Source organism: Eurypyga helias, unplaced genomic scaffold (genome assembly GCF_000690775.1).
Source record: "Eurypyga helias isolate BGI_N326 unplaced genomic scaffold, ASM69077v1 scaffold11821, whole genome shotgun sequence".
NCBI lineage: Eukaryota > Metazoa > Chordata > Aves > Eurypygiformes > Eurypygidae > Eurypyga > Eurypyga helias.
In genome coordinates this window covers 4,658-29,285 of record NW_010232915.1, presented here as the reverse complement: position 1 = coordinate 29,285, position 24,628 = coordinate 4,658, and the positions used below count along the sequence as shown (strand labels likewise).

Here is a 24,628-nt window from a genome sequence, read left to right as displayed (position 1 = left end):
CTCATAGTCTTCCTGCCCTTATTTCTACTGATCTGTTTTTAATTGCTTTTTCTAGACCACAAAAAGCTATACCGCAAGTTTTGAGTTTCAGAGTTACTTGAAAAGTGAATTTTCACCTTAATTCTGTTGGCTCTTTCTTCTTACCTAGAATGCATTCATTTAAAAATGGATTTATAATATTAACTGTAACTATTTGTTTACAGACATTTAATCATGACAATGGTCTGTCAGTCAGCATACTTTTAACCGTTAAATCAGCACATCTTTGCTGCACGGCACATGTTAATAAAGAGACTTAATAACAAGACATGCCTCGGTGAACAGCTCTCTACAAACTGTTTACATCCACACCAGCAACAGAAACCCATCTTAAAGAAACTACATTAAAAAGGATCATGAATATAGAAGACCTATTAGTCACACTATCTAAAGAGAATCTGAAGGAAATTAAAATACCAAAACTCAAACCTGCTAGCACTGGGAAATACAACATATGTCATCTTCTTATTAGGCAGTGTCACTAAACAGAAGGGCATTCCCAGCTTCCATCCATATCCTTGTTCCTGCTTCTGACCAAAGCAAGCCCCTGGGTTTGTGACTTCATTCCTCACTTCGTCTTTTAGTGAAGCGGTGGTTAAATGGTGACAGATATTCCCACCATTTTTATTGAAAACTAAAAGCATGAATTAGAAAATAAGGAAAAATATATGTGCCAGATATACCTTAGGAAGAAGGGCACTCGAGACATATAAATCAGTTTGTAATATTAAAGTAGTCAGGGTCTAATAATACCCAGAATGCTTAAAAACGGAGAATGTTTTAAAAGGTGCTAAAGGACTTGAGGAATATTCATGATTTCCAAACCTTTTATGAGGGCTTCTGAAGCTAAAACCTACAAGCATTTTCAGAATCTCTCTCCCTAAATTATTCAGCATTAATATTAACATCAGTTTGTCACTTGATAGACAAGTGGCATAGTCTGTTACTATTCCAGTATGTCTCTCTCCAGTTATTGTCTTTTAAGGAGGAGCCTTAAGTTTGAGCATTTAAATAGTTTTGAGGTTTAAACTTGTCTATTTTTTGCCTTTATTCACATCTTTAGCTTAATAGCTTTATGCTAGTTTTATTTATTATCCTATTTACGAACTGCAAACAAGAACTCCGTTACAAGTTTCCACCCTGGCTACAAACCTGCTATTGCTAATGAACTTTCAAACCCACATTTCAGCCCGATGTGGATTCACTGGCCTCAGTACCCCTTTGGGCTTTTGTACTGAGACACAATTAAATACCCAGTTCTCTAATAACAAGTGAAACTGGTTACAAAGAAGCACTTAAAAAAGATCATGGGAAGAGCATAGATCCTCTCACACAAACCAGTTACTCAGGTAAAGACATCAGAAATCAAATGCTATTACAAGAAAACCTGTTTAGTGCAAAATTTAAGCAAAGAAACCTTTCTAAGAAAGAGATGCTCAGACTCAAACTGTAGAGAATTTAGGTTTATTTTGGGTTTTTTCTTTTTCTTTTAAAAAATACCTTAGAAGAAGTGTAAGCAACAACTGCACACGGTGAGGGAGGTAGATATACCGGGATGAACAGTGAGAGGACTGATCAGTTGGAACTCCTTGGGTTTGGTCAGCTGGAGAGCAACAAGAAATGGCCCATGGTGGGTCATAACTCTGGTGTATGCCTTCCATTTTCTCTCTGCCTCCTGACAGCAGCAGTCCTCATGAGCCTGGGAACCAGCAGCATTCCCTTGAAGCCAAATGAGGCAGTGGGGAAATGTTCTGTTGCCATGACTGTCTTGCACTATGCTACCTCTCTTCCAGGGCCAATCTATTTCCCTGTAGTTCAAACAGACTTCTTCAGGAGAGAAAAGAAATTGTGATGTGTGAGTCAGAAGTTGGCTGCCAAACAGCAGGTAACCAATTTTCTCCCTGCAGCGTGCCTGGTAGATTAAGGAGACATTAGATGTTCCAGAGATCCTCAGCAGAAGACTACTGCCGAGAACTACAGCCTTCAACTGTGCTTTCCAGTTGTGAAAATGAAATATATTTGAAGAGAGCTTGGAGAAGGTAATCGCTCTGTTTACCATTCCTTCGCTTTTTTTTTTCATACAGGCATAGCATAACTTTGAGAAAAATACTTTTCCTTTCAGAATGTTTGCAGGAGCTCAGCTTGATACGCTGTTCCCACTGAGTTAGCTCTGGTGCTGGCTGACTGCTGACATCCATCAGCTGATCAGCAGTACCTTGCAGTCACACAGGAGACTCCAGTCATACTGAAATCTCAGCCGAAGTGGAAGCCTCCTCTCTCCTTGTCCTGCAGATGTGACATGGTAGGTCCCAGAGGGCACGGGGGAGTTGCAAGCCGTGAACCTCTGCCTCCCAACAAAGCCTCTGAGAGGCTGCAACTACTGGTTTATCTTTCATGCAGAGGTTGGCTTCTTGCTCCTGTTCTCATTCCCATCCCCTGCACACCGCTGGCACACTTCTCATCTTGGACACTGGAAAATGGGAATTCTTCTTGTTTGAAGCAAATGAGCCATTTTTGTATAACCATCTTTTCTAGCTGACAATTTTTTTTCTTTATCTGTTAACCACTGACCATCTTTTCTAACTAATTCTGATAGTAAGCGCAGACAAAGAACAGTCCACACCCTTAGAGGCGTATTTCAGAAGCCAAACCAAGATAAATGTTTGTCTTCTTATCCTGACTTTATGAATCTCTTCAGAGGATTACAACTGTCCAAATGCATTTCAAGTAAATGTGTTGATGGCAGCACTGTTATATCAAAGTTGCTTCTTATTCAGAGAGATTAACATTCATATTCCAATGCTGCTAAAAAATAAAGTGCAGTGTTACATGAGAATCACTTCTTGTTCCAAAGAAGTTTACCAGCTAAATAATAGCATTTTACTTATATATTATCTTTTTTTTTTACCTCATACTAAAGATTAATCCAAATAAACCCAGGATTGATAGATTTATGCCTATTAGAGTTGAATGGCCCTATAAAAATACTGCACTACTGAAATATTCAGACATGAAAGCCAACTCCTAAAACCATAAAATAATTTTAAATACTGGAGACATTCTGAAGTCAGTGGAAATTATACAAACATAAAGATGATGTCCTGGCATGAAAATGCAGGCTCTCAGAGTCACCGTATAAAGATGATCTGTCAGTTTTTTCTCTCACACATCTAAGTGAGGGATGGAGGTGGTTCTGATTGCTGTGAGATTTTGACCACCATCCTGAATTGGATGCTTTCTTGTCAGAACAGCTTACCAGTTCCTGCACAAAGAGATGGACATTTTTGTCAGTGGGAGATCTGGGACACATAGCTTGACAAGAATAAAAAATAATTGGAGGCCTCAGGGAAAAAAATCAGCAACAGATCTCTCACCTTAACACTATAAAGAAATGTTTTAAAATGGTTTCTCCCTGTGAAGACAGACAGAGAACCAGAGAAGAAACTGGACAAAAATTCCCTTCTGTCTCCAGCTGTTCAAAATAGGGTGTTCTTTTTCTGTTTTGATTTACTGGCAATCTTAGAGAAGAATAATACTGGAGAAATAAAGAGAAGAAACGAATGAAGGACGCGAGACAGAGGAGGAGGCCACAGCTCCTCTCTGCCAACTGTGGGTCACTCACACGCCCTGGGAAGATATCAGCATGTCTCTGTAGTGTTGTTCACAGGGTTATGACAGTGTCATTCTTGGAGGGTCTGAGCAGAGTGCTTTGCCTCCACAAGCAGGGTTAGCAGGGTCCAGGGGGAATGTTCTCCCACCCGGCATGTGAGGGAGGGACAGCACTGATCTCGGCAGGCTGCCCGAAGTGCAGCTAACAATGCATCCTGTACACATGATAGCAGAAACTGAACTGACCTTACTCCACTTCTATGACGTTCAAGAGCAAGTAAGACCAATGAATACCGCTGGGTGAAGAGGCATCTATATTTTCAAGCAGGGGATCAATCTTCTCCCCTCTCTTACTGACAGTAGCAGCGAGTGGCGTTAAAAACTGATACTGATCTCAGAGGACAGGAAGAAATACAAAATATTTTAAAATAAAATTTTTATTTTCTCACTCCCTTCTGATCCCCTCTCACAGCTCTCTCCTGCACCTCCCTTCACTTAATATGCTGATAATGTATGACAAAAATTTGAGTGACTGAGTTTGAATCAAAAGTTCAGGTTTTATTCTACCTCTAGTAAATATAAACTTTACATCAGAAAATTAGTCTATAATCAGAATTCTCTGCAACATTTGATATCTCTAAGGTTCTCAGAAATAATAATAGGAATACATGAAACTCCATGGGTATGCTCTTTCATCTACATCTGAGCATTCCTCACAAAATATCATTTACTGAAAATTAGCATGACTTTCTAAAGGCTGATGCCAGAAAATATTGAACTTATGTCTCTATTTTACTACTAATCCAACAAAAATGAAAATAAGTTTTTCTGCCGCAGGAAGGAATTGAAGAGCAATTTTCTACACCACAATAATTGTTATAAACCTATGTACTTGTCATTCATTATTTTTTCGGTATTCTATCTGAAAGGAAGGAAGAGAAGGCTGACAATTTAAATCAAAATAGGGTAAGGCAATATTGAATTCATTACAGCTTCTAGATATCAGGTATGGTTTTCAAAAGTACATTTTTGTACTCCTAAGTATATACATCTATCATAACCACTATGATACATCAGCCCTTATGAGGCAATACCATAAGACCATTTGAAAAGAAACAATCCAGAATCATGGCTGAGTGTGTACTTGTATTGTTCACTAACTTAGCATAAAATGAATGGCCTGATCTTCACCAAACCCCCCCACACCCAACCTCCCCACCAAAAAAACCAAAAATAACCCCAAAACCCAAACCCCCCAAAAAACCCCAAAAGCTTTTTCTGATTTTCTTTGGTTATTTTTGTTTCCTACATTGGTTTTATTGTTTTGTTGTTCATTGGCTGATTCTGTGTTTTCTGGAAGTAAAACAATTGTTTTCTAAAAAGGCCAACCATGTGCAACTTTATGTTTCATGTTTATTTCTTCTGTGCTTTTTAGCAGTAGTGTCAAGAGAGCAGTGAAGAAGGAAGTTCACTTTCCAGTGACATCAGGAAGGCACTAAGAACACTTCAGTTTCCTACAGCTAATCAATTTAAGTCCCAGAGCATAAAGTTCTTTATAGTGAGGTAGATTACAGACTGGCTAAGGCCCAATATAAAAATGCTTTGAATTCCAATATATCACTATAACAAAACCTAATCAACCTTCCAAGGATCTAACAAAATATAAAGTTATTTTTAACCAACCCATGATTCTGAAAAGGGAAAGTGCTTGTATTTCTTAACATTTGACACTACACATTTGACACTGCTGATCATTACCCATACCCCTTTTTTCCAGGACTCTTCCGTTAAATATCTGGGAAAAGACCATTCCTGCCCAGAAATGCAAACAGCCTAAGACAAGCATTAGAAGTAGCAGTAAAAAATGACCAGAGAGGTCAGAGGCCCTGTCATGAGTGCTCAAAAAAATGATTTGCCTCCTGTACCCCTGCATGACAAAGATCACACAGCAGTAGCAAAAGGAGTGAGCTGATGTTACAGTATTTCTATAATTGCATGACTAATTTCTCAAAAACTACTTTAAATACCAGGGTATAGTGTTAATAGACTTTCAGTACCTCATAGGACAGTATCGAGCTGGGATCAAGTTAATACAAGGGAACTTGCCCATGTCATGAAACTATTTTCACTATTAGAGTTTCAGAAAGTATCATGATCTTAAAACTATGCCTTTGCTCTTTTCTGAATCACTAACTTGGAGAAGTCTTGGAAAACAGCAGCAACGTTATTTTTCTGCAAACCACTCCATTGAAAACAGAGCAGATGCAGTAAGAAAGCTCCAAGGATCTTTGGGAGTATGCATTGTGGCTAGATGTGGTCACCACCCAAGAGTAACCTACAGGAAGATGGCAGGTTTTCAACAGGTGCTACTGCAGCCCTGAGGCAGTACTAGCAGCCTAGGGCTGCTCCCAGTGCACATATGCAGCCTGCCAAATAAAAGCAGTTTTCACCCCTAATCCCCACAGAAGTCTTCTGTGTAAGGATTCAGAAAGAAAAAATATAATTTCTATGTAAGTATAGAGAGATTTAAAATTAATATTAGAGTAAAATAAAATTATAATTAGAGCATTTAATAGTCATGCTTTCTTTCCTATTGTATGGGAAGCTGTGAAGACTCCTTTGCACAGCAGATGTTATTATAAGGCATTACCTAACCCAGATCTTTTCAAGCAACAAAAGATTTCAGTACGGAAACAGACTACTTGACACAGTGCAATGAAAGGTTTTAGTTTCTCATAAATGTTCCAACAAGACAGTAATTTCTGTGAATGAAATAAAAATTAGGATGTTTCTGTTGATTTAGCACACAATTTTTAAAGTAAATGGCTGTTTTTCAAACCACTCAAAAAATTTTTATCTTTAAAATTAATACATGTTGGAGTTTAAATATCTTTTTTTTATGCTGTCAATGTTCATGTGTGCTTTTAATATTTTAATAGAATAATATTTGTTCAATACATAGCATCTTTAAAAGTTTCCCTGAAAAAGCATTTCTATCTATTTGAAGAATAAAAAAATCAACTTAAAAAGAACAATCCTTTCAAACATCCCAAATTGCTAACCAGATAATACTGGACTATAAGAAACCTCAAATAGCTACATTTGTTATTAAAGAGGTTCTTTTGTTGGGGTTGAAAAAGTAAAAGAGTAGTACAGTCACTGGCACCAAGTCAGTGCCCTCTGAAGACTGCTCAGCTCAGGAACAAGCTGAAATCACTGTGATGAAATCACAGTGACAAAATACTGAGAAAAAGGCCTTCAGCCCCCTCTCTACTGATAACAATAGAGGTTAGGTTTTTTGGGGGGGAGGGGGAGGTGGGTTAGCACAAATAATTTATTTTTTAAAATATTTCCCTTCAGCACTGTTAGTTACTGTACCTAACCCTCTAACAATTATTCTGGTTAGAAGAATTATTCCTGCCACCAAAATAAAGTGTTTCTTAACTGGACAGTGAGCAAATCACAGCACTGTATCTCTTACAGCAGCTGGACAGCAACTGAGACTGTGATCTAAGAAAGTTACATTGACTCTTCCAGATTTTATAATCACCACTTTTATTTTGAATGAACTTGGAATTTTGTGGAAATTAAGGTGGGAGGTTATCTCATTACCCTCAAACTACCTTTCAGACTCATCAGGGTTTTAGAGGAACAGTGGAGGTGTTTCTTGCAAACCAGCACAGAAGGACGTAAGTGCACTGTGTGCGCACTTCCGAGAAAAACAGCCTCCTGTGAGCCGCTCCTCTCCCCACTGCTGTGAGCGGAGTGTGGGGCAGGACCCTGCCTACAGTGGAGCAGCAGCTCATCCCAGCCACCCTGGCCCCCTTCTCAGGTCATGCGCCAATTCCAACTCGTGGTTTCCCAAGCTGAGGACAAATCTTTAAGCCACACAAGGCACTTCTGCACGGTGTCAGTGTCTGTGTGCAAAGTGAGGTGAAGGAATGAAGATTAAAGTTGTCTGTTCCCAGCCTTTCTCCTCCTGCGGGAGGAGGCACAAGGAGAACCTGCCAGCACACCAACCCAGCCTGGTGCCTCTTCAGCGTCACATGCACCAACGTGTTATCCAGGCCTGAGAGGATCAGCATCTCATTGTCAGTTCCATTGAGATGGATAAAGCCAGAGAGGCTTTATCATTCTGACCAGGTCAGAATATAATGATATGTCAAGGATATCTGAGCTGCTACTGCCTGTGCTGAACCCCTCTAACGTAACAGAAGGCTGGCTCATTTCAGAGCTTCATGATTCAGTACATTTTGCTAGCACTTTATTTTTTCCCTATCGAACAGAGAGAGATGGAAGGGACAATGCAAAAATAAATGTCAGTGGGGGAAAAACATAGCATAGACAAAGGTAAGGACATTTTTTCTCCTCAAATATTTGAATAATATGGATATTTAATATTCTGGCCTAAATCACTAGTTATAAATTCTTGTTTGGGGGGAAAAAAAAAACCCAAACACACAAACCAAAAGAAAAAGCAAAATATTTGGAAATGTTTTTCCATCCAACCCCTTTATCTCCAAGAAAATCTATTTCTGGCCTTCCCAGCCTTTGTACATATGGCTGCTTCCCTTTTACCACGGTTGTCTAACCCCTTTCTAGACAAAACTCTTAGGGGCCACAGATGGCTTTATGGAGGAACTAGTCAAATCTGAACTTGTCCTTCCTACTCCCAAAGTGCCATGACAGCTAATCTGACTGACTGTTTTAGCAGCGGTTTTGGAAATATAGTATTAAAGCTACAGGCACTTGACAGTTACTTTTAGTGAAATTTTCTAATTTATGTTACGATTTAGACACAAATACCATAGTGGCAATTTTTCAAAGGCAATAACTTGCCACTAAGAAATAGTATATATTGATTGTCTGACACAAAACATTTTGAATCTTAGACTATTAGCAGAAGAGAACCATAAAAAACTGATGCTTCCATTGTTCTGCAAAAATTGTTTCATCTTACCAAGACTATTATACATACCCAGCAGATTTCAACTCTGTCAAGAGTCTAAAAATGCCCAATTAGCTTAAGAAAAACTCTTTTCCAAGTATATACTCATATGATTTCCACAAAGGTTATACCATTATATCATAAAAAGGAATAGGATCAAATATGTATTCATGCAGAATTTTTTTTCTGAAACATTTACAACCTTTGAGTCAAACATTCATGTACACTCACATTACATGTCAGTATAGAAAGTAACTCATCTCACAAATGAAGACAGTAAAAAACGTCACTGGATCCTATTAAAGCTGAAAACATGGAACTGAAAACTTTATGCTAAACCAATAACGAATGCAAACCCAATACCAAAGCATTCAAGGCTGAATTGAAACACTCATATTTAGAAGAAATCCATATCCATATATATATATATATTTCTGGCATGAATGCTTTTTCAAGCTTGCTTGTGGTGGTATTTCCAGCTTGATTTCAGTTCCTTAGTTCAGAGTATGATTGATTTCCAAGTCAGTTCTGTTACTATATGAAGTATTCTGGCCAGAGCAGCAACACAGAAACCTTCCTTTTTTTTTTTTTTTCCTTCCTGTATTTCTTTTTAAACATTTTATTTAAGAATTAATTTAATTCAAAAGACTATCAAAGCCTTTTAAAGACTATTTTTTTCCTTCTTTGTAGGCTACATATTCATTTAGCTTTCAAATTACGTATCTGGTTCTGAAAGAGCTTGATTATCAGCACTTCTCTTTGCCCTAGACCTAGCAACTGGAAATGACATGACATATCCCCAGCAACATCAGTGGGGTGCATTATTACACTAATTCTATTTTTTTGAGATCACACTAGAAGTGAAGCATTTTAAAAAATAATGTTTTTGTCCTCAATCACAATTTTGCAAGAATTATATTGCACGTCTATGAGAAAAGGCATACCTAGACCAGTTTCTGTCTTGTAGAAACACCTGGGAATACTACAGTGTGGCAAGTGTGGAGAGGGCCAGCATGACAGGGGGAAAAAAGTATTATGATCCTGAACAGATTTACTAGAGGCAGGATATTGACTGGCAGCAGACTAGTGAAGTGCAACTTTTTACATGATGTGGTAACATACACTGACCTTGTTCTGTGTGCTGTTTGGAGAGGTGCTGTTACAGGAACTAGTGCACACGGACTGTTGATCACAACAGTATTATGTTGCTAAACCTAATCCGTACATACTGAACATGACACTGTTCTGACCTATGTTTCCATTTGTGTACTAACATAAAAGACATAGTTCCCAACATTCCAGATCTCACTAACCCTTTAGCCAGTGGAATCCAATCCTATATAATCTGGATTTACTGTACCTCACTAAACTGTTGGCAGTGTCAGGATCTTGTGCCGTTACTGTGCCAACAGCAGTCCCGATCTTCGCATTTTCATAGACTTCCATGACGTAGGAAGGCATAGTGAAGAGTGGAGGTTCATCCACATCGCCCACAATGATCTTTAACATTGTTACATCTTTGAATGGTCCCAAGTGTGAAAAGCGGAAATCAAGGTGAGTATTTGCTCCTTCTATATTAAGTGTATATGACTTCTTTTTTTCATAGTTGAGTGGCTGTTGACAGAAAAAAGATTTATCAATACCATTCTGTGCTTCAGTGTAACCTGCTAGCAAGCTAACTAACATTTTCTGTTCAATTTAAAGCATATATCTTCATGTTACTGGAAAGGCAGAATATTCTGTGACATTCTGGCAGCCATTGCCATACTTTGTAAGTAGAATGATACACGTGAAGCAAGATGGATCCAGGTTTTCTCTGCCACAGAACTGTGGGCAAGGTACCAGTTTTGGAAAAACTCAAGGTTTAGAATGAGCATCAGATTCTTCTTCTGTGATAATGTAAAGTCTCTGAATTCTATCCCCTTTCAATTCTTGTTGGTCAATGCTAAATACTGAAAAAGGTAGACACTGATGTATTCCAAATTAAATTAACTTCATATCATTAGTTAACGTGTTTAATTTACAGTGATAGGGATACGAAAGTTCTTTTGGACGTGTCTTCTCTTTTATTTTAAGCCGAAAAAAGCAACTCCTTGCAGGAAAACACTCAGTTCTCATAAAAGACAGGAACTTAAGTGCTTAAGAATAGCTTAAACATGTGCTTGTGTGCTTTTGTAATCTGAAATCTTTTCTAATCCCTATATGCTAGACCATTTTCTTTTAAATTCTTCACCAACACCAGTGAGACAACTCTTCAGCCTGTCTCACTATGTACTGCTATGCTGTACATGCATTATGCAGTCATAAATGGGAAGAAAGTCTGCAGTTGGGGGTATGCCTTCTACAGGGCCTAATGTTCCAATAAAACCCAATAGAAGGCAAACCCCAGCTGTACCATCGACTAGATGCTCCACTGCCACTTGAAGAATGCTGTTATTTGAATAAACAGATTCCTACTAGGAATCATATCTCTCTACTGGGAAGGAAGAAGTTGGATGTCTGACTCATATCACACACCATGAATACTTTCTTGGAGGACTCCCATTTCTAGCCTGATATTTACACATGTGAAAGTTTGTTCAGCTGGCTTTCATTTATTGTGAACTAAATTTACTGACTTGATATCATAGAATCATAGAACGGTTTGGCTTGGAAGGGATCTTAAAGACCATCTAGTTCCAATCTCCCTGCCATGGGCAGGGACACCTTCTACTAGACCAGGTTGCTCAAAGCCTCATCCAGCCTGGCCTTGAACACTTCCAGGGATGGGGCATCCACAGCTTCTCTGGGCAACCTGTTCCAGTGCCTCACCACCCTCTCCATGAAGAACTTCTTCCTGATATCTAATCTAAATCTACCCACTTTCAATTTAAACATATTTATTTTATTCCTACATTAGCATACTACTACAATGTTTTATGCAAATTGTAAGGTAAGCATGACACGCTCAGTCCTCAACTCCTCCAGTGTCAGAGAGTTATGTAGTAGAGGGGACTAAACGGATATTTAACGTAAAAGTATGCAAGTAATGAACTTCCATTAAGAGATACAGAATTAAGCAATGTTCTTACTGGAAGCCATTTATAAGACCACGATTATTTTGAGTTGGTTTCTTCAGTCTCACTGAAGTAACTGACTACTTTTCATAGATAGCCCATTGAGAATTTCATGTGAGAACTTATTATTTTCTATATATTGTACATCAATTTTGATTACTGAAATGTTTTCAAAAATACCAGTTGTTTAGATGCATTAGACATTTTAAGAAGCTGATCTCAAAACTCATAATCAGTGTCAAAAGATGTATTAGTCATAGTGCTGCAGAACTTGTATTTACCTCCGTTTATAAGTACCTTTATCTTGATTTTGCAGAGAACGATAAATATATAAATGAATCTCGGTCTCTTCTGAACTCTTAGGCAATCTTACAATGTACCCACTTTCCAGGTAGAGTCTAAGCCAGTCCCTTGGTCCAAAACTGCACTATGCTGACTGTAGGGACAGACTGCAATGATGACAACAATCCAATGGGAGAAAAACCTGACAGAGCTACCACATAATAAGTCACTCAGGACCAAAGCTGTTTAAAAACAGAAGTATCAGGGAGAACCCCTGTTGCAATTTTTTAAACTTTTATCAGTATCTCTCTGCACTTCCATTAAGTTATGCAAGGTTTTGTGAAACAAGTAAACCCAAGAGGACATGAAGCATGAAGAGTGGTCATTTACCTGTTTATTGAAAACATGCTAGACCACGCAGTCATAGAACAGATTTCAAAGTTTCAGATTTCATTTTTTTAAATGTGGTTTTATGCTGAGCAAAAGCAGTCTTTCTTGGTAATAAACACCTCAGTATTTACTGGGTGACAAATTTCTGGCTCCTGCCAATTTATAAAGAAACAAGATAGGCTAATATTTATAATTACACCGAGCGAAGCAGGTAGAAGCTGGTATACAGGTGTACATGCTACCATTAAGGTTCCAGTAGTATTGGAAACAGGCGTAACACTAAAAGAATTGCATACACGTGGAATTTTTGGTTTTACAATAGAAAGTATTATCAAATTATGGCATGGCAGAATTCCACTATGACCAGTATTAGTTTGCATGGACCTGACAGCCTGCCTCAACAGAACTTAGTACAAGTATTCAAACCTTTGACTGAAGCTAAACTGGTATTTCTTATCACCCCAAAGAGTGGAAAAGTAGTATTTAAGGCAAGAAATATGATAAATTCAATGTGTGATTTGTCAATGTCAGTGTGTGTTTTATAGATAAAATCTACAGTAAATGTGACTGATGTTGTATAAGAAAAATAGTTGGTCAGGATTTATATGTGCCATATACTTCTTTGATTTCTCCTCTATGTACTGAAGGACAATTAATTCATTCTCTTAACTCTAGTAGCATGAGATTTTTTTTGTCTTTTCCTTTCTCTGTCTCTCCTTCCTGAATGTATAAATAAAAACTTTAGACATGGAAATTTAGCATAGCCTGATAAAACTTTTACTATATATATATATATAAAATAAGAGCTAAGTATACTACTCAAATTAATACCAGTTCATAAAGAAATAGAAGTTTAATAAATTCTAACTCAAATGTTCTTCATTATGTTGTATTTCTGTTATAAGCAGAGAAATAGTAATTTGTATTAGTCTGCAACATACATATTCTAAGATTTAAAAAGTTTACGAATGTGCTGGTTTTAGTGAGGACAGAGTTAATTTCCTTCACAGTAGCTGGTAGGATTGGTTAGGATTGAAAACTGTAACTATGATGTCTTTTTGGAAAATTAACTGAAGTTTATACTGACAATGATTTGATTAGGTTGTATATGAAGATTAATTTCTCACAGAAAATACACAAGGAATAATGCAGTATAAAGTCTTGTTTTCTTTCTTTTGTGTAGCTATTAAGTCAGACAGTATCAACACTTTTTTTTTTTTAGTCTAGAAATACAAGAATAATTAATTCAGAGAACTAGAAAAAGCTGACATTTTAAATGAGATTTTACCTACATAAAAAATGACATTACTTTTTTATACTCTACAAGGGGATATAACTTCTTCGAGGAAGGAATGGAGGTATTCCACACCAGTTTATGCAGCTTTAAGTGCTGAATTTCTGCTCAACTGAAAAATGACATTGCCTAAGCAAATGTGCCCCTTCTTATCTTGAAGGGAAGATGACTCACTGTCATGTGTTTTTATAAGAACAGGCAACATATGCTTTTGTCATATTCTAAAACATAGTGAAAATTTATCTGAAGCTTTTTTTGTCTGCCAAAATGAGTAAGAAATGTGATTTTATACATTTTATGCATGCATTCTTTAATTTTGTTGCAAATTCTTCCTTTCTACTTCATGCCCTCAATACGAATGAATATTGTATTTAATGAACAATAATCATGGTGAACTTTTAAAGAGAGAACATTGCTTATATTTAAGAAATAAGATTTTATGGCATTAGCTACATCAAGGCCACCAGGAAATAGCTTCAGTAGTATAAAAAAGATGGAATTTAACTCTTATGTGGTTGAAAGAGGTGGGTATTATACAACCTTTATAAAAGAGACTGAATTAATAATTTTTAAGATACTGGGAGGGACAGAAAGCCTTTTTGAATCATTATGGATTATAAAAATAATATTTCCTTCAGTTACAAAACATTTACTTACATATATATCTATTCACACAAAAAAATCATTCTTTATAATAGCTTTTATTTATTCCTTTTTCCCATATTTTCTCTGTTTTTCATTACTCCTACTGGTAATCAGGGACAGAATATATATTACTAAACAAGAATACAAATTCACTTTTATTATTTAGGTTGCATGGATCTAAGTATTGCCTACAAGACTCAGTAACAACAAATACACCTGAGAATGGCTAATAGATGTCTGTTAGTCCAAGTGAAAACTGAAACCAGGAAATTATTTCCTTCTGCTGGAAAGATTTTAAAAAAATACTTAAACATATTAACCCAACTCTCTGGGTTATTATAAGAGTAAACTTAAATCTAGGAATAGAATATTAGCATAAATTGCCAGAGACTTCAGGAAACATTCACAATGAATTTAGTTCAGAGGATTTAATATGGTGATTAAATTATCTATGGAATTAGAATTGTGCACAGAATTCACTTAAGAATGAAATTAAATGGTAAGAACACTTTATAATTAATAGTTTAAATACACTGGGATAAATATAGGAAATTCATATAAATTATAACTGTGTGATAGTTGGCTTGGCCAGTTACCTTTTGAATCTTCATAAGCAAGTCAATATTTATACTACACAGAGCAGAATACTTGCCTCTTTAGATGCCAGCTGGCAAGAAAGGCAAAGAATAACTTTGACTTGAACTATGAAATATATGAATATCATAGAATCCATATAATTCTATGAAAAATTAATTATATTTTCATTGCCACAGATAAACTTTCTATATCAAGAGTCATGCAGTCTGGGAACAACAGTACAACTTTCAGCCAAATTTTACTTTTGCACTCAAGAAGGATATAAACCGGTTGGAGCGAGTCCACAGGAGGCCACAAAGATGCTTAGAGGGCTGGAGCACCTCTGCTATGGAGACAGGCTGAGAGAGTTGGGCTTGTTCAGCCTGGAGAAGAGAAGGCTCCGGGAAGACCTTACTGCAGCCTTCCAGTACCTGAAGGGGCTACAAGGAAGCTGGGGGGGACTTTTTACAAGGGCCTGTAGTGACAGGACAAGGGGTAATGGGTTTAAATTGAAAGTGGGGAGGTTTAGGTTGGATATCAGGAAGAAATTCTGCATGGAGAGGGTGGTGAGGCACTGGAACAGGTTGCCCAGAGAAGCTGTGGATATCCCATCCCTGGAAGTGTTCAAGGCCAGGCTGGATGAGGCTTTGAGCAACCTGGTCTAGTGGAAGGCGTCCCTGCCCATGGCAGGGGGGGGGGAACTAGATGGTCTTTAAGGTCCCTTCCAACCCAAACTATTCTGTGATTCTATGATTCTTATTTCAAAGAAACCTATTGTGCAAAACTATTTATAAATATTAGATACAAACATCCCAAAAGCATAAAAGTTTTAAATAACACTTTATTTCCTTGAATTTATTTTACCCCTGCCCTTCCTCCAAAGATTTAAAGTGTCTCAGCAAGCAGTGTGGAGAAACTTACTCTTTTGAAGTTCATGGTTCCATAGTTTTACACAGTAAAATATTTTCATCATGGTATCTGCTTATTCATTAATTACATACATAGAGAACTTTCAAAGTCTCTTGCTTACCTTCTTCAGGGAAAGAATTCCTTCCCTTGTTTCTTTGTCAGTAGATATAGAGAACACCCCAGAGCCATCACCATTTATAATTGTGTACTTCATGTCTGCATTTGAACCAGTGTCTGCATCATTTGCTTTGATTTTGCCAACTGCTGATCCAACTTCAGCTGATTCAGGAACATAAAGTTGATAATGTTCTGAGAAAAAAAAAAAAAAACCAAAACAAACAACAAAACACAATAGCTTGGACATTCTCTAGCCAAAGGAAATTAGAGAACCTTTATGTGCTTGATACACTTTGAGTAAAGGGAAGGATATTTCATATGCGAAACTGACAAATAAACCTATAAACTTACTTAGATTCCTGACAGAATTCAGGAAGGAATTGTGTTTTATTTTTTCTTTCCCTATTCAAAATCCAAATTACTTAATACAGGGTTTTGGTTTTCACAGGGTTCTTTTGCTGTTCATGACATAACACAGAAATTAACTCTGAAGCTTACTTAACACAATTATTTTTAAAAGTTTATCTTCTCTGTAACCAAAATACATTTATCTTACCCAACTTGCCACCAAATGAATAGTTAAATGAGTACTTTTGAACTGCAGAATCTTTGTATGTTATATATGTAATTTATTTTTTTGAAATCTGATCCGTTTTGAAACATCGCTTCAACACTTTCCAATATTCAATCAATACCTATTTTTTTTTCTACAGACAAATGTAATAAATCTTAATATTTTACCATTACCATTTCATAAGTTTTTGTTGCAGCAGAAAACAATTTACAAAGAAATTTAATTGGTATCCCTGCTAAAGGAAAATGAACATAAAGGGTACATGAAAGTATTACACAACTGTGCCCATAATAAGCATCCATAACAACTATGACCTCCTTTCAGTGTTCTTATAACCTCATAGGTTAATTATTAGATTTTTTTTTAATTTATTTTTTTAGGTGTCTGAGTCCTTCTAGATTAAATCTCCTAACAGATACAAAGTTACATGGGGGACAGGAAGATGCCACAAGGAGAAAAAAGTGGCAGACAGACACAATGTGATTACATGAACCTCAATTTCTGTCTGAAACTAGGCCAGAAAGACAGCTCAAAGAAATCTCCAATAATGCTGGTGGTGTAACACAGCAGGGGTGATGAAATCTACCAGTACAGAAAAGGAGAATGCATAGTAAGTAGAAGGTGTGCACATACCAAGCAAATTTGTCTAATTCCTTGCATGGTTGTTATTAAACCTATTTAAAATCTTCAGTTGTTATTTTAATACTAGCATGTAATTCTAATACATAAACAGTTGTGTGAGAAGGATGGACAAGTGCACAAAACTCTGTCAGTCCAAAAGATAGAGAGGTTCCCTAGGAAAACAAAACCTCAGCTACCACGTATTAGTGAAATCTCAAGGGAAACAAGAAATGTCCAGGAGAACAACAGAAAAAGTATAATTTATCATGCAAAAAAGAAAATAGCAACATTGATGTCATAGGAAAATTGCTTAGTAGTTGATTGAACTAAAACACACAGTTAATTCTTTGGTGCAATTATTTAATATGCGTATAAAAGCCATCTTCAAAAATTTTCGAATGAATGCTCTGAAATATATTCTCTTGCAATGCTTCGTGCTTACAGATGATGTCTACTGACACTTTCATATTGCTGGTTGCTTTATTTCATACATTAAATTATAGAGAAGGGATGAGATTAATTTTGGAATTTATTTATTGCTAAAATAAATGTGAAATGTGGTCTTTTGACACTTTTGCTCTGACTAATGCATTCCAAAAAGGAAAAGGTCGAGGCCATAAAGAATGTGTTATCTAGGGGCCCTGAGGAATATGTTATATAATCAGGCCACTTCAGGACCTGGAAGCATTATAATCCATATGATAGGGTGAACTAATTAGAGACTTACAAATAGTCAAGTTAGTTCAAATATATCCACTAGACACTATGCTCTGCTTTATAATCACACACCAAGTGTTAGCCACCTGTCTCAGAAAATCATTCTACTGATACCAGCTTCAAACATTCTGAAATACTAAAACCTCAAGCAAAACAAATATTTGAAATCACTCATTAATTATCTGTCAGTGTTTGTAGAAGTGAAATGTTTCCAGAAAATGGATGGATTAAAAAGAATACTGTTAAAAAATAAAAACTCCTAGATCATGAGGTCAGAAATGTCTCCCAATGAGTATTTAACCGCTGCAGCATATGTACATAATATTTGTCCAGTCTGTGGAAGCATTCACTCAAAGACACAGATGCTTTATTTCTCATATCTTAACACTCTTGGGTACTCATCATCTCTTAAATAACGTATTCTTTTCTCACAAGTCCATCTCTTTAAGCACATCGTAGACTGATGACTGATTCTAACATGTTAGAAAGAAACAATATAAGCAAAATCTTAGAAATTCACTCAGATCACTGATTCTTGTCCCTTTTAGCAGTCAATTTCCATAGGACATTATTGATGTTAGCTACTTTTTGAACAGCCCATTGTCTTTGTGCAGCAGACTTGTTAGGTGATTTTAAATACTTCTGGAGAATCAAAACAGCACCATATTTATCTTATGTCTATGATTAACAGCTGTTGTTTCTTGGCCTGACGCATTCAAGTCACACACCTTCACCGGGAACATGAGCATTTTTCACCTTTACATATGCTCCTGGCTGTCACAGTCAGAAGAAACTTGCGTTCTGAAAATTGACAGAAATGGAAGCTTGCTTGCTTATAGTTACCTGCCACACATTAAGTTTCTGATGTGATACTTTTTAGGCATTTCTAAACAAAGAACAACACTCCACGGGCTTTCACATTTACTTGTGATGCCTCTCCGTAAAGGCAGAAAATCAGTGTACTCACTGGTCATTCACTTTGGAACCTGAGCACACACTTTATAAACACAATTACTTGAAAAAATTCTCTGCTGTTAATAATATGAGAGAAGCAAAATACTTGCTAGCACCAGAATTATGCCACATGATTATTATGGGAATGTACTATAACCAAATTTAATAGCTCTTTTCTTTAATTAAGAATACAGCTTCTAAAATGTGTACACCCCATGATATACACTGCCAGATTTTTACAGCAACCTTAAACACAGCCTTAACAACATTCTTAACAGAAGGAAATTTCGCTATCTTTGTTTCCTTATGCAAATAACTAAAACCTGATTAATGCAGTTACCATATAATATTAAAATTCTATATTGAAATATTAGTTACATCAGATTAAATGAAACTTCTAGGTTATGAGTAATTGTTTCAATGGTTTTTTATATGAAAGTTCCTCTGTTATTTAAGATTGCCTGATGATATACTAATATGTTCTGGATTCATCTTTATGTCTCAATTTAGCTGAGATTAGAATGTCGGGCAAGAATTCAGTTTTGCAGAAAACTCTCAGTATTAACCAGATGTGTATTAAGAGTGCAGCAAAAGGAATTCTCTTTGAACAGCCCTCAAATTTCTCATGAGAGTTGACCCTTTAAATCTCATTATTTTGACTGAATTTTACAACCATATTAAAAAGAAGCTACATTTAATTTTTAAGTAATACCTGCTTTGGACAAAAATTAATACAGGCTGCTGTATTCCTTATCATCTAGAAATATATGAGTTGTGGTATTTCCACTGGCATGTGCATATATGATACTCATTTTATCAGTAGATTCAGTAGATTGATCATTCACACCAGTCTCATCCTGTCCACTATTTACACAACGAGCTCTTTATGAAGAAAACTTTGTCTAAACACAAAGATGGAAGAACAATCCTCAACAAATCTTACAGTTCGCAAAAAACACTCAAATAATATGATTATAATCTGTATTTATTTCAGATATCCAGGAAGACATCTGTGATAAAAATTGTTGGTAATATCTAAACTACAATTATAGAATATCATATCCTAAATTGTGAACCGGTTGCAGAAACTAACAGAAATCTTGTTGCTGCTCATCTCCTTTGGCAACAGCCAAGCAGTCAATCAGGAGGCAGATGGGTCTGGGCTAGTCACCACAGAGTTACAGGACAGCACTACAGTGCATGGCAGTGGAGAGGGAGAAGATGACAACGGTTATGTATGGGGATCATAGGAACTGGATGCACTATGTGGAACTGTAGATACGGAAAGGACCATATTGGAGTATAAATTCTAAAAGAAAATGAACACCAGAAACCTTTGCACTTGATTAGCTAATGAATGATATTAACAAGGCTGGATAGTAGACACGTTACTATCACGGAACAGAGTAATGTCTACTTTTGGGATGTGAGTTTACTTTTTCAGAACTAACTGGAGTATCTTCATATAATATTCCTATTTAAACACGGCTGTGTACTTTTCACGCAATGATACTGTAAAAAGTGATGTCAAACTAATTACGCATATACATTAATTCACATTATGTCTATATACTTCCATGGAACAACCAAGCTTCAGCAATCAAGTTTTACAAAAATGTTTTAAGCCACGACTTGTACTTAAATTCTGCTTTATCCTAAAGAACTGAGTAACATGTATCAAAAAACAAAATCTATGAATAATTTTCTTGTAAAATTAGATGCTAACCACAATACCTAAAGATCTTCTACACACTGTCCAGGGTGTAATCATTAGCATTTGATGTACAAAACATGTCAGTGGAAGCATCTGTCTAGTGTGATGATCTTGATGCAATCAGAATCTATTCATCCTAACAAAAGCAAAACATGCAGAATCTATTCATCCTGAACAAGACCAGAGAGAATTAATGAAAGAAAAGTATACAGAAAATTCTGATGTAACTCAAGGCTGATAACAGTGTCATCAGTAGATAGAACATTTTCTATCAAATTACTGAAATAAATTTATGACCATGAAATTAGGGGCCTCAGCCATCCTCCATCAATGGTACAAGAACAAGAACTGAGTGATGGTGATTATTGAAAAGCAGAATTCTACCCATGCAAAGCACTGTCTGTCAGCTTACATTAAATTGATAGTTCATTTATAACTAGACACTCTAAAGAAAGGAAATGTGTGGTAATGAAGAAAAAAAAGTCAGTACTGTACAAGACGCACTGAAGTAATTGATAAGCGAAATGTATATGAGGTTTCAGGTTATTCTCGTGCTGAATTCACAACCCTGTGCCTAGTCCTGAGACATACTACTGTGTTTCGCAAGCAGAATTTTTCAGTTGTTTCCTACTACAGAGATTATTATTACCATGCGTTTCAGAACTGCAACCATCAGACAGATAAAATTATACAGTAATGCCTCATATTCTTTCTTCTAGACTTTTTGGTATTTTGGAAAACTGCAGCTCTTCTGTTAGTAATTTCTTTGAAAGAAAGTCAGCTATATTTAGAGTACAGAAAAAACCCACAGTGAATTCATTTAAGCAGATATATTTACAACCTCTATTTCTACATTTTAAATAGATTTTTAAAATGTTTCCTTAAGGGGGACAAATCCTGCCTATGTTAACCCATATAAATCTCTACTGAACACTGATAGAAAGATATGATCTTTTAAATATGTACAGCAAAGCATATTTCTAAATAAAACAAATAAGAAAAGCATCAACCAGATGTGTTTCCCAGCATGTTCTCAAGGAAAGTACTCATATGGTTAGAGTCAGATTCAAAACTCACAAGCACAGTCATGGAGAAAAGGAAACTAATCAAAAAGAGTCTGTAGTGTAGCTGAGGTTCAGCCTGTCCCAAGGGGTATATACTTGATATATGAAGTTTTGGTTAGCACTTCCCTTGAATTCAAATTTGAATATGACATGCCTCAGTAAGTCTTATTTAGCATTCCATCTAATAAGGAAATTGAAGAGAAATTGAACTGAAAATCATGGCATAAAAAGAAATGAAAAGAAAAATCAACAATGAAGTTATTTCTATTAGTGTGATACTCGTGTACTATTGTAATAGTTCATGATGCAAAAATGGCTTGGCTTTAGATTGACTATGCTTTCATTCTTTATTACTACCGTATAGCTACCATTCTTTTGCAGAGTTCAAATTATACTTGTTGAAAAGGAGTAAAACAACGCTACAGTCATAACTGTGGTATATGAATCCTGTGTAAGGAAAGATAAAGCAAAAGTTCATACTCTGAAAGACTTGTTCTAGGATTAATATTTTCTGTTAAAAATCGTAAATGATAAATTTTTTACTTTAGTTTGTTGAATAATGAGGTTTCATTAAATGTGAAATGATGTTTTGTACTTTTCGGTGTTACTTTCTGCAATTATTAGTATTCCTTAAAACACATAGAATATAACTTTAACATTTTATATTTTCTTAATTTCTGAAAAAATATGAACAATGATAAAGAGATACATGTGCCAAGGTATAGTTCTGTCTGCCAGTCAGTATAACATCCAATGCCTTCAATTCAAAGTAAAAATGGCCAGTTCTTGAAAACTGGTAAGATCCATTTGTCTCTGAGTTTGCAGGAGACATTTTTTCCACTTCAACCACTTTAGACTTTATATTTGTTCAAGGATATGCCTTACCTTCCACCTTTTCTATTGTTAGGAAGCATTAAATGGAGTGATGTATGCAATGATAATTCTGTGGAATATAAAGCTAAATATACTTTATTTAAGGCTGTTTCAAAGGCTTTATGTTTTTATATATTGGTGCAGCACAGAACAAATACTCATTTCTACAACACTTTCAATGAGCCTTTTACTGCTTGACCAGATTTTAGATAATATGTATTGCCAGGGAGCCTTGTGTTCCTCTGGAGCTTTTCAATCTCTATTATTGTTTATAAATCTTCTCATTCATACAGCTTAATGAATTTCATGGTGGATGTACCTATACCTACTAGTCCATTATGTTCTACAAGGGCTCACACAATGTCTGAGTCCAAGTTACATTATTTTTATTGGCCTTGAGCCAATCTGCAAAGGAAAGCAAGTTTAGCAATGCAATTACCTTCCAGAAAACTTATAAATAGTTGACTGAATTCAGAATTCCTACAAGACTCCAGCTGCTGTGTCAGATCAATGTGCACACGAGTTGGATAGAAACCACACAATTGGTTGGACAGAATTGAACTTTCTCTTAGTGGCCATATGAAGATATTCTAAGAGTATACTAGCACATACTTTCCATATATGCATGTGAGAACTTTCAGTTTGACATCAGCAACAACTCATTTAACAAGGAGAAAGGCATAATCCACCAGAGCTCAACAACAGTGAGAAATAGTTTAGGTTTAGACCATCTGTAGTATAAAAAGGGATCTTAAAAGTTTGCATGTGTATAGAGAGAGAAACAGAAGAAAAAAATTGATAGATGTGTACGGAAGCAGCCAAAGGCATGATGTATTCAATCTTTTCGTTGTTGTCTACCATGGTAACAACGTAACTCCTTTCTTGGACAAAAATCACACAGTTATTGAAATATACGTTAAAAAAGGACTGGGGAATAACACTTATATGACAAGGATATTCCTTTGTCACCCATTTCACTCTTTCTCAGTGATTACTTGAAAGCAGTCTTCAAAGGTTTCAGTATTTTTGTTATGCCATTGCTGTGTTTCTAAAATCCCTGAAAAACTCAAAAACATTGGTGAAGTCAAACACCTACTGAACTAACTTCCCCCATGAATCTGAATACTAACTGGATTTCATTAATAGCTTCTTACTCCACTGAAAATCAACACAATTTTCAAATCAATTATATACTGAAATTGTACATACTCTGAGGAAACCTGGGTGGATTGTCGTTGACATCGGTGAGTGTGATATTTACAGTTGTTGACCCTGACAGCCCTCCGACCTGTCCAGCCATATCTTTGGCTTGAATCACAACAGAATAATGCTCTCTGGCTTCCCTGTCCATGTTGTGCAAGGCAGTCCTGATGACTCCTATGATGGAAACAAAACAAACAAAAGAAAGATCAGGATTAGCTTGTTTGAGACAGACGCAAGGCTGGGCATAACCTTTCTTTTCAGGAAAGGTGGGGCATGGCAGATTTTCTGGAAATGCAAAGGTTATCTACAATCAAAATAAGCTAGCTTTAGTTGTTTGTGATATATATGTATATTAAATAAATAAGAAAAACAATGCTTGATGCTGCTAGACAATCATCTTGCTTGAGGGTATGGAGAAATTAAAATTCTATATATTAAAACAAATATGATGTTAATAAATAATTAATATTACCTGCATAACATTCCTAGCTGAAAGATGCATTGACAAAACTCCAGTGTTTCCTCGTATAACTGTTTAAACAGCTACTTAATAGAAATATTCATGAATGCAAACTCTTACCCCACTGAAGAAGACACAAATTCCTTTTGAAGAAAAATTTTCTGAATTAAAATTACATACTGCTCAAAACAACCCAAAAGCAAAACTTTATTTGATAACTCTCAAAAAATCTGTACTTGCTTATTTGATACATGTCAATTATGTTCATAAGCATGACTTACCTAATACTTGTCTGTAAAGCAAAAGGTAAACTTAGTAAGATCATTGTTCCTACTACAGTACAGAAGGAAAACTAAAATTGAATGATCCTAAATTTCTATTTATTTTTATGTATCACCATAAGAATTTTTTTAATACTTAGTCAGTTGCACATGCAGAAGCTAAGATTACAACAAAGAAGGAACATTCAACACTGGGCTCAGCTTCAGTTATTTTTCATTTACGATGCCTGTAAACTATGCCCGGCTAATTTATTTGATCACAGTCTGACAGAAACCTCATGGAGTTCAAAAAAGGGAAATGT

The 24,628-nt window shown here is 36.0% G+C and overlaps 1 protein-coding gene across 1 annotated transcript in view; it reads right to left on the bottom strand.

Moving 5' to 3' along the window:
• Positions 1-23,759, bottom strand: part of LOC104517025 (cadherin-18-like) — a gene marked incomplete at both ends in the record, with an annotated part of 29,902 nt that extends 6,143 nt beyond the window's left edge. Inside the window, 3 exons of the mRNA XM_010161561.1 lie at positions 9,957-10,210; positions 15,870-16,057; positions 23,592-23,759. Of these exons, the coding sequence (XP_010159863.1) occupies positions 9,957-10,210; positions 15,870-16,057; positions 23,592-23,759 (610 nt within the window). The remainder of the gene's footprint in view (positions 1-9,956; positions 10,211-15,869; positions 16,058-23,591) is intronic.
• Positions 23,760-24,628: the final 869 nt, after the last annotated feature.